Here is a 12,159-nt window from a genome sequence, read left to right on the forward strand (position 1 = left end):
TCAAACGAACACCGGGATATATCAGGGATACCACCGATGTAATATAGAGTTTTTCCAAGAAAAAATGGAGTGATCAATATATGTGGTTAACTTTGGATGTGATATCTCTGTATCCATCCATTCCACATAATGTTGCTATTCTCTCTCTTGAATATCATCTGCATAAGTACAGCAGGCATTTCAAAGAATTTATACATTATGTGTCGGAAGTAACGATGTTCCTATTTTTCTTTTGATCAATAATATTATGTACAGACCAGAGGTGTTGCAATTGGGGCGAAGTTCTCCCCATCCCTAGCCAATCTGACCATGGCGTATTGGGAAGAAAGATACATTGTTTCAGCTGATAATCCTTTCATGGAGTCTATAGTCTGGTATGGCAGATACATCGATGATTTGCTGCTCATTTGGGGCACCGGTGTATCTGCCATACCAGACGTTTTGGAATATGTCAATAAGAATCTGTAGTGTCTTAGATTTACCCACTCATATGATCCTTATTCAATAAGTTTTTTGGATCTGAGACTTACAGGCATACATGATAAGATGGTTCTTACACAGACATACCGCAAAGAAGTATCAGGTAATACCATTTTGAAAGCTAACAGTCATCACCCTATATACACCCTTAAGGCGATTCCAACCGGTGAATTTATTAGGGCACGAAGAAACTGTAGCACTACAACAGCATTCAACGAAGAATGTATCCAAAATAAATCTAGACTAAAAAACCAGGGCAACCCAGATTGGATGCTGATAAGGGCAGTTAGTATTGCATCCAAAAATTTGAGGGAGGAATTGTTATTTAAATGAAAATGCACTAATGTATATAAAAATGTCAGGAATTCAGATCAACCTACTCTCGTTTTAACTTATAGCCGCCAGTTCACACAGATCCAGCAAATGATACAAAAATGCATACCTATTCTATTTGAAGATGATACACTTTGCAACCTTTTTTCAAAACCGCATAGAGTAGTTACTAGACGACCTAACACACTCGCAACCTCCCTTTCACCCTCATTTTTTGCATGGAATAATAAGAATACTAAAGCTACATGGATTAAATATATAGGTTTTTCCAAATGCGGAAGTTATCCCTGTAAGACCTGTAAGTATGTCAAACCTGTCACTAATTTCCAGAACTCCACACACACTGAAACATTCTCGATCAAAAGTTATATCAACTGTAATACCAGTGGTGTGGGGTATGTAATCTACTGTTCGGAATGTGACCTCAGGTATGTGGGCAGCATCTCTAGGAAATTAAAAACTGGATTGTTAGAACATTTGAATTATATCACAAATACATCTGCGACAGGTATTTCCAATGCAGCGAGTCACTTCATTTTGGAGCATAACAGCCGAACCCATAGTTTCCGCGCTTATGCTATGAAAACAGTGGTGGTTCCTATTAAGGGATGGGATATGAGAAAACGTATTTTACAAAGGGAAGCATACTGGAGGTTCAGATTGAACACCAGACAGCCCCCGGGCTTAAATCAAAGAAAAGAACTGATGTATATTTATTAAACACTTTCATGGACAGAATTAGATAAAAAGTAAATTGCAACTGCCATTTGTCTTATGTACAAGGTAAAAGTAGGAAGACTATGGTGTCTCGTACTTTACCTCTGTTCACACCATGCGATAAGCTGAAAGCCAATGGGCATAGAAATGACGGTATTTCTTTTCAGTTTCTGATAAAGTAATACTTAAATACGCTTATTTACATAGTGTGATGAACATATATATATATATATATATACACACAATTTTATGTATTATATTTTAATTGTAGATGTCTGTTGATTATATATGTAGCACTGAACAGGGTGTGAGCTCCTTGTTTTGATGGGACAGGTGTGGTTTTCCCTCCTCTCGTTCCTCCCCCTTTTCCAGGGGGGAGGTGGAGGGAGAACCACATTTAAACCTGGTCACTTGGAGTTATACACGATTACGACTAAGAAAGCAAAGTTCGAAACGCGTCAATTGTGCGGGATAGCAGGGATGTGTTCATAGATGTGAAGCTATTTTTGAAAATAAAGACTATGCAACAAAATTGCATTCAAGTGCTGGAACCCTTCTTTTAGTTTCACTATAATCAAAGAATTAAGGGTACTTTCACACTAGCGTTTTTCTTTTCCGGCATAGAGTTCCGTCCTAGGGGCTCTATACCGGAAAAGAACTGATCAGGCATATCCCCATGCATTCTGAATGGAGAGCAATGCGTTCAGGATGCATCAGGATGTCTTCAGTTCAGTCATTTTGACTGATCGGGCAAAAGAGAAAACCGTAGCATGCTACGGTTTTATCTCCGGCAAAAAAAAGAATTGCCGGAATGCCGGATCCGGCATTTTTCCCCATAGGAATGTATTAGTTCCGGATCCGGTAATTAAAATACCGGAATGCCGGATCCGTAAAAATGTGAAAAAAAATACAAGACGGATCCGTCTGTCCTCATGACAAGCGGAGAGACTGATCCGTTCTTGCAATGCATTTGTGAGACGGATCCGCATCCGGATGCGTCTGACAAATGCCTTCAGTCACATGCAGATCGGAACTGCCCGCCGGATCACACTGCCGCAAGTGTGAAAGTAGCCTTACCTGGTTCGTTCCGTGCATGTGGGCAAAGATTAAGGTGATTTGAAAGAAAATAAGTAAGCAGGCACACTCTAATTTGTGTCAATCTATTAATTTATTTCTATATATAGTGATTGTAGGATGTATTAAAATAATGTTCGATAAAATGGGGCAAAGGTGTAGCATATAGTATGAAGAATCGTATTCGGGAATTGAATTCTGCTAACTGTCCTTTTTAATGGATAAAAGTAATGGATGTAGAGATGGGTGGGTTGTCACTAAATAGTCACCAGCTGGTATTGGGGATGTTATGGTAATAAAATATAAAAATAAAATGTGCGCTAAAAAATGATGCGCTAGTAAAACGAAGAAGGTAAAAGAATATATGTAAGATAGTTGTCCTTATACATAGAATCGTCTTTTCATGAAATAGTAGTCTCAAAGTGGAGGCTAAGAATAATACGTTTTGCTCCTTATATGGGGTAGTCTTTTTCTTTTGTGGTGATATCCTCTAGATAAGAGATAAAAAATAGGTGAATATTGTGTCTTGTGACTCCTTTTATATGATTCCCGCTATTAAGGAAGGGGTGCTCTCTCCCTTCATCAGTAAGGGAGAGACTCCCGAAACGCGTTTAAGGAGCAGAGGATTGTCGGAATACCCACTACTCGGAACGGAGCTAGAGGATCACTCAGAATAGGCCGGGACCATTCAGTACAAGCCGGGAAAGATCGCGATCACGTGACAGCCTACGTCACCCTACAGACGCGCAAACCACGCCTCCCGTCGTCCTTGGCAACACGAGATACACCGCCGACTCCTGGATTCAAGACAGCCGCTCAGGGAGAGCTGATCACCGCCAGAGACCCGAAGACAGCAGCGTCGGGTGAAGGGTAAGTGATCTCTGTAGCCAGAGACAGTGAGGGGCGCCGCACTCAGGCACAGAGCACCCCTTCCTCCCATAGCACCCGCATAAGAAGCATAACATCAATTTATTGCTACAATATACTAATGTATATGCCTGCGGCTCTATGACAATTAACTGATCTATTTATATAGCAAAAAGGCGCATCATGTACCCTCCATTTAATAGCGGGAATCATATAAAAGGAGTCACAAGACACAATATTCACCTATTTTTTATCTCTTATCTAGAGGATATCACCACAAAAGAAAAAGACTACCCCATATAAGGAGCAAAACGCATTATTCTTAGCCTCCACTTTGAGACTACTATTTCATGAAAAGACGATTCTATGTATAAGGACAACTATCTTACATATATTCTTTTACCTTCTTCGTTTTACTAGCGCATAATTTTTTTAGCGCACATTTTATTTTTATATTTTATTACCATAACATCCCCAATACCAGCTGGTGACTATTTAGTGACAACCCACCCATCTCTACATCCATTACTTTTATCCATTAAAAAGGACAGTTAGCAGAATTCAATTCCCGAATACGATTCTTCATAGTATATGCTACACCTTTGCCCCATTTTATCGAACATTATTTTAATACATCCTACATTCACTATATATAGAAATAAATTAATAAATTGACCCAAATTAGAGTGTGCCTGCTTACTTATTTTCTTTCAAATAATCTACTCCTGACTGGGTGAGTCAGTTCTAGCAGCTCCGCACCTCGATCATTTGCCTGAGCAGTAGAGCCGTCTATTCCATTCTTTCTCTAAAGATTAAGATGAGCTGGATCTCTATACAGACATATCACATAGCTCTGAAGCAGTTGTCATGATGGAAGTGAAAAGTTGAGGAACTTTGTAAATATATTACATTATTTAGTCATGTTTGGATCTTGAGATTCAGTCTGTATTATACTCCGGAGCTATATTCATAATTCTGCTCAAACACCCCTATCATAGATATTTGCTGAGCTTCTCTAACGTGGTGGCAAAGTTACCACTGTGAGCAGACACTGAGCCAGCAAAAAATGCTGTTAGAGTTCAGCTCTGAAGCATACAGATTTGTGGATTCAGTGGAGTATAATACTGGCTGAAACTCAGGAACAGTACAGGATAAGTATATAGTGACTCCACCAGCAGAATAGTGAGTGCAGCTCTGGGGTATAATACAGGATGTAACTCAGGATCAGTACAGGATAAGTAATGTAATGTATGTACACAGTGACTGCACCAGCAGAATAGTGAGTGCAGCTCTGGAGTATAATACAGGATGTAACTCAGGATCAGTACAGGATAAGTAATGTATGTACACAGTGACTCCACCAGCAGAATAGTGAGTGCAGCTCTGGAGTATAATACAGGATGTAACTCAGGATCAGTACAGGATAAGTAATGTATGTACACAGTGACTCCACCAGCAGAATAGTGAGTGCAGCTCTGGAGTATAATACAGGATGTAACTGAGGATCAGTACAGGATGAGTAATGTAATGTATGTACACTGTGACTGCACCAGCAGAATAGTGAGTGCAGCTCTGGAGTATAATACAGGATGTAACACAGTATCAGTACAGGATAAGTAATGTAATGTATGTACACAGTGACTGCACCAGCAGAATAGTGAGTGCAGCTCTAGGGTATAATACAGGATGTAACTCAGGATCAGTACAGGATAAGTAATGTAATGTATGTACACAGTGACTGCACCAGCAGAATAGTGAGTGCAGCTCTGGAGTATAATACAGGATGTAACTCAGGATCAGTATAGGATAAGTAATGTATGTACACAGTGACTCCACTAGCAGAATAGTGAGTGCTGCTCTGGAGTATAATACAGGATGTAACTCAGGATCAGTACAGGATAAGTAATGTAATGTATTTCAGAGTTACTCCAATTTTTGTAGATTAACTCTATGTATAAACTGAGACTTATAGGTGAAAATACCCGTAAAGGTAATTCTTGTAAAGTCCATTGAACTTTCTGCAGTAGTAAATAGTGATGAGTGGCAGAGGCAATATTCGAATTTGCGATATTTTGCGAATATTTTGCAGAATATTTATCATATATTTGCGAATTCGAGAATTCTCTATTATTTTCTTGCTAAAATCGGCAATGTAATATTCGCATAAAGCGCGCGCAATACAGACGTGGGTCACTGTTGCTACATTTTTAAAGCTGCTAGAAGTTGGTTGGCACGGCAGAACGTTAAAAATGGCTTCATATGCAGATAGAGCGCTCTAATATATTCGCGATTGCGCTAATCGGCAATTAATGATGCGTATATTTTTGCGCAATACGTGCAACTTCACATTTTATCAGGTCTGACTACATATTACTGATTGGTGCACTAAGTATTGTTGTGACATCACAGCCCTATGTCTGTAGCCTGTATGTATGGACAGCTACACTATATCAGGATATAACCTACACTGACTATCTGTATTATATATATAAGCTATCTAACTATCTAATGTAATTACACAGAAAAGCACAGAGCACAGCAATGACACTGCTCTCTCTCTCAGAAGTCCATATAACTACAGAAAAGGGCTCCTGGGGTGGTTCCTATATAGTAAGGGGTAGGCAACTTTCTTCCTATTGGTTGCTAGGGATGTTGCTAAGCTCAGACAAAGACATTGCAGCCTTCTCATTGGCCCACAAGCAAGAAGCAGGGAGGGATCATGGGTTCAGATGAAAAAAAAATCTAGAATATTTGAAAATACGAATATATATCACTATAGTCTAAATATTTGCGAATTCTCGAAGTGCCGATATTCGCGATTAATATACACTATTCGAATATTCGCGCCCAACACTAGCAGTAAAAACTGGTTCTGTTTGGGTCTGGACACCCACATGATATGCTCTGGTCTATGTATTAGTACGACTACATACCTTTCCCGCAATTGCTGTCCTCCAAGCAAAAACTAGCTTTATGTCCTTCAGCAACCTTCGATCCATTCAATGTCAGGAGGTCGTAATAGGTGAAAACTTCAATACTGTGATAATGCCTATAGTAAACAGAATAGGAGAGTCATGTCTGCCGCCCATGAACAGTGATGATGAAGGTATAGATGGAGGCAGGGTGGACAGGAATAGCGTAATTGATGCTCTCCTGTATACTGTAATAATTACTGGGTGTTGCACTCTTAGCGTTTCAGGATCACTGCAAGAATATAAAGAGAATCCACCCACCCCGCGCTCTAAAATACCTCACAGCATGGGTGTACTGTACAGCCGTAAGGGATGTGCGATCATGCATGTACTGGTTTATGGAGAATAAACATAGCGAGTATGGGATGAGGAAAAGTCCACATTTTACAGTGTTTGGTAGGATGTGGAATAAGCAAAAAGAAATCGTATCATATACAGAAAAAAATCTGTACTAATAATTATTAACATGAAAAAGGGAATTGTAAAAGTTCATTATTATTATAAATAAAAATCTGATTAATAGTGCAGAAAGAAATTGAGAAGGACTCTGTACATCTCTGCCCTCTGTCTTGTCTCGATAATCCCTATCCATATGTCATACATGGGCATATGGAGGTCCTAGAGGGGGTCCCCCACTCAGGATGGCCATGAGCCAGATGTAATACATGGAGCGACATTCATTTGCATGTAGTACTACATTTCCTCTGTAGATGGCATCTTTCCCTGCCATAATATGGACTTCTTTACCCTGGTAAAACGTGAGAAAAACTAGTTGCCATGGACAACCTTATATGAATCAAGTATTGTATGATAATTGTATCCCTGGTAAACCAGCCGATCCAGGGGAATAACCATAATTCATAGCAAAATGAGATGGGGCCCCCGGCACCTAGTGTAAGAAAATGGAAAAAGAAGCATAAGTAGCAATAATGAAAGGTAGTATGATTATGTAGAATAGAACAATACATCAGAAAAGCAACATTATAGCAAAAAGACGCCGTATTGTTATTCCCCACAAAAAAAAAGATACAATGTTCTTGCACCTGATTGGGCCCTGTCAACCTCTGGGCCCCCAGTGCAAGTCAATCTTTAGTGAAAGCTGGATTGGCAGTGTACGGACAGAGGAGGAGAAAAGCTATTACATGTCTCAGGTTACACTATTAATCAGATTTTTCTAAATATAAATCTAGATTGGGAACTTATTTTGCAAAACTGATAAACTTATCCCTGATGATGACATCATTACAGATTCCTGCCAGCATTTTCTCCCCTATGACATAAACACATACAGTAGATGTGGGGCTAGTTCTCTAAGGCCTCATGCACACGACCGTTGTTGTGTTCCGTCCCGCAAAATGGGGTTCCGTTGTTCTGTGATCCGTTTCCGTTTTTGTTTCCGTGTGTCTTCCTTTATTTTTGGAGGATCACCAGACAGAAGGAAAGTAAAAAAAAAATCTAAGACAGGTTTGCCATGCAAATGATAGGAAAAAAACGGACGCAGACGACAATCTTGTGTGCCTCCGCGTTTTTTCACGGTCCCGTTGACTTGAATGGGTCCGCGAACCGTTTTCCGTGAAAAAAATAGGACAGGCTATATTTTTTTGACAGACTGGAACCACAGATCACGGATGCGGATGACAAACGGTGCATTAGCAGAGTTTTCAACGGACCCATTGAAAGTGTTACTTGAGCGGCGGGTTCTACTTTAGACTCTTATTTTTTACGTGGTTTTCGGCATGATTTCAGTGGGAACTCTGGATGCGGAATCCGCCTCAAGAATGGACACATCACATCTTTTTTTTATTTATTTTTTATGGCGCGGACAAATAATGTGTCGCATAAATTAAAGGTGTTTTCCCATCTGAAATCGCTAGGATATGCCCGCATTGTCTGATAGGTGCGGGTCCTATAGCTGGGACCGGCACCTACACTGAGAACAGAGGCCCGAAAGTTGTGGAGGGTGCACTGCACATGCGCAGCCGCCCTCCATTCATTTCTATGGGGCCGCTGAAAAGAGCCAAGCGCTGGCTCAGCTATTTCCGTCAGTTTCATAGAAATGAATGTGAGCAGTGGCCGCACAAGCGCGGTGCGTTCCCATTCAGTACTATGGGGGGAGCTCTTGAGCGTTCTAGGTGTAGGTGCGGGACCTGCACCTATCAGACAATGGGGGGCATAGCCTAGCGATATGGCCCCATTGTCTTAGATGAGAATACCCCTTTAACAAGTGGTTTTCCCATTGAAATCAATGGCGATCTACTGTATTGCAAGCGTTTTCTGCAAAGATTTTAGGCACGGAATCTGCACCATTCAAGTGAATGGGAGCTGAGCTGCAGCGCACTGACCCCCGGAAACGACGCAGTGTACGGAGCCTTCTACTTCCACTCCGCACTCCGCATAGTTTCTGGCACCGTGGCTGTCCAAAACAGCTGATTGGTGGGGGTGCCGGCTGTAAAAACCCCAATCGATCTGATATTGATGGCCTATCGTGAGGACGATTTCTGGCCAACCACTTTAAGTGTTTATCCTGGAATTACTGTACATACAGAGGTAGCAAAGCTGAGTTTGTCAATTGGCACAATGTGTCAGTGCACCCTGCTTCTGAGACGTATGTTTAATGCATATTCTAGAAAAGCTCCATAGACCCCCCATTCACATGCTGGTGGTCAAAAGAGCGTCCTCCATTGGCATGTTATATATTGGCACACCTGTACAGTAAAGCACAACAGACTGCATTTCACTATTTTACAGAGGACCTCTGCAAGAAATTTTTAAAAAGTGCACCGTGCCGTAACCGTTTCTTACAACGCAGCCTTTTGGAGCCTTCTGTCAGAGCTACAGTATATGCCATGAGCATATACCGCCGACGTGAGGCTTGAATGCTGCATATACAGTACAGAGCCGTCGGGCTGACATTAAACTGTTAAATAACAGATTCCGATCTGTAATTTTTCTTGTGGATCGCATATTTTTTCCATTCGTTTTTCTTTTATGTTTTTTGTTAAAAGAACAAACAAAAAAAAGCTAAGAAAACAACAAAACAAAAATCCAACCGCCATTATTTCATCTGTCACAGTCTCGAATGTCTATTTGTTGACTTTCAACGTGTCGAATTCAGAGCAGCGATGAAGGCGCACAACGCAATATTTGTTCTGAAGAACGGCAGCCCACCATCCGGCGGTATAATGTAGTGTTTTGTGCATTATGTCAGCTCTGGTTTCAGTATTCCTCTGAAGCTGACTGCCGGAGCACTCAGCCGTGGGCTCATGACTCTGATGGAACATGCTGTGGAGAGGGGGAGCTTATATTAGGGATGCGCGATTTTCTGCTTATAGAAATCACTTTCCCAGCGCTTAGACGTTGCCTGCTGCTCCTGACAACTTACTGCTGTGAGAAAGGGCTCGTTAGGAAGGAACTCATCTGACATTATCACAACGTTGTATTCTTCTCTCCAGCGTGAGCTCCTTCCATGGCTGAAAATCCAGTATGATCAAAGGAAACCTAATTGGACCTTAATGCTATTTTTGTAATCTTGTCGCGGGTTTCAAGACGAATACTGGGCTATTGAGATATGGGATGAAAAACGAAGGGTAATGTTTATGGGGAAGATTGGCAAATACTCTGCAGTATATACGTTAATATATGTTACTAATTTACATTTACATTTACATATTCACTACACGTGCATTAAAAAACAATTACCGTATTTTTCACATTATAAGACGCAAAAGTTTTCCAAAAGTGGGGGAAAATGGCAGCGAGTGTTATAAAGAGAATACTAATAACCGCTTTCATTATGTAAGCGTTCATTAGTATGCAGGAGATGCAGGGAGTGGTGAGTGTAGCGCTGCTAGTGCTGGCTCTACTCGCTGCTCCCTGCTCTTTTTCCGGGTGCCACGCTGCACTGTGTCCTGATGCTGTGCATCGTCAGGTCGCAGTGCAGCAGCAAGCGGTATGGCGCAGGAGAGGTAATTTAATTTATTTTATATCTGATCAGAGGTTTGGTGAAGATTGGGAGTCTGAGTGGGGGGTCTGATCTGAGGTCTGATAAACTTTGGTAGTCTGACACAGCTTGGGGGTCTGATCTGCGGTGTAATAAAGATTGGGGGTCTGATCTGAGGTCTGATAAAGTTTTAGGGTCTGATACAATTATGGGGTCTCATTGGGGGTCTGATCTAAGGTCTGGTAAAGATTGGGGGTCTGATGAAGATTGAAGGGTCTGAATTGAGGTCTGATGAGGGCATCTGATAAAGATTGAGGGTCTGATCTGGAGTCTGATAAAGATTGGGGGTCTGATGAAGATTGAAGAGTCTGAACTGAGGTCTGATAAAGATTGGGGGTCTGATCCGAGGTCTGATGAAGATTGGGGGGGGGTCTTCTGTTAATAAAAAAAAAACAGATTTTTCCTCCTCTAAAACCTAGGTGCGTCTTATAATTGTAACAACCCAAAGTGGTTGTTGTCTAACCTGTATGTCACCTATATATTTATTTCCAGGTCCCTCAACACTGTGCATTTATAATAATGCTATGTAACTGTTCATGTAATGTACCTGGTTCACCAGCAGGTGGCAGCAAACACAGCAGAGCTATAGTTAGATAGGATGGAACTCACCATTCCCCCCCCCCCCCCCCTTTGGTCAGAAGTGGGCCAGTCCTGCTTGCTACCAGAAGGAGGTGGGGCACTTCTGGTTTGTGCTGGTTGAGAGTCCATGTTGGAGCTGCCAGGATTCTAACCTATTCCTTGGCTGAAGATAAGTCCGACTACAAGAGTGAAGTGCAGCGTAAAGAAGAAGCCAAGTTACAAAGTCAGCTTGTCAGTACAGCAGAGTGAGAGAAGGATATAGCAGAGTTGAGTTTGCCTGCCAGTTTAATGCTAAAGCCTGCTGGAACCAAGACAAAGCCTGAAACTGTTTGGAGAAATATTTATTCAAAGTAAAGCTGCCATTGAACTTCATCTCAAGGTCTGGACTCAAGTTATTTCTTCAAATCCCTCAATTATTCCCCCTATTTATTGCTTCGGAGACAAAGCCTGGGGTCCAGCATATCCAGGTAGGAGCACCGTGACACATAAAGAAAGAGAGAGGCCGCACTACACCACTCGGCATTCCTACACCTGGGTCGCGACATAGAGGGCTGCCCGTTGCATAATCAGGTGAGTCTTATGGTGCGGGAAGTATGGTAGTTCAAAAAATGTATAAAATATAATTTTGATTAATACAACCATTTCTTATGGTGTCTTCGATGCATTCAGTGTCGCCTATACTCATACATACTCTGATATGCTGAAATTTTGGATTGAAATTTCTACAAATGGCTGTGTGTAAATGCAGTTGCTCTAAAGTCTGGAAAATACAAGGATTATCCAGATTAGGAACATGGGCGTAGCTACAGGGGGTGCAGAGGTAGCAGTCGCTACCGGGCCCAGGAGCCTGAGGGGGCCCAAAGACCCTTGTGCGGCATAAGAAGACACTGGTATTATAGTGCATTATAGTGCATGCTGGTCAAGTTACACCTCTGGCTGGATGGAAGGGGTTAGGTTAAGAATTTGGCATTTGGGGAGGGGGGGAAGGTTCCGTTTCAATTTGCACCTAAGGCAGTATGAAGGATATGTGCTCCCCTGCCCCTGGCCACAAAGCACTGAGGAAAGGAGGGCCCAAGCTGAACTCTTTCACCAGGGCCCATGAGCCTTTAGCTACGCCCCTGATTAGGAACCACGGCT

The 12,159-nt window shown here is 41.7% G+C and overlaps 1 protein-coding gene across 1 annotated transcript in view; it reads right to left on the minus strand.

Moving 5' to 3' along the window:
• Positions 1 to 12,159, minus strand: part of LOXL4 (lysyl oxidase like 4) — a 94,249-nt gene that overhangs the window by 16,890 nt on the left and 65,200 nt on the right. The window contains exon 10 of the mRNA XM_040437145.1: positions 6,405 to 6,520. Within this exon, the coding sequence (XP_040293079.1) occupies positions 6,405 to 6,520 (116 nt within the window). The remainder of the gene's footprint in view (positions 1 to 6,404; positions 6,521 to 12,159) is intronic.

This window comes from Bufo bufo, chromosome 6, assembly GCF_905171765.1.
Source record: "Bufo bufo chromosome 6, aBufBuf1.1, whole genome shotgun sequence".
In the NCBI taxonomy this organism is placed as follows: domain Eukaryota; kingdom Metazoa; phylum Chordata; class Amphibia; order Anura; family Bufonidae; genus Bufo; species Bufo bufo.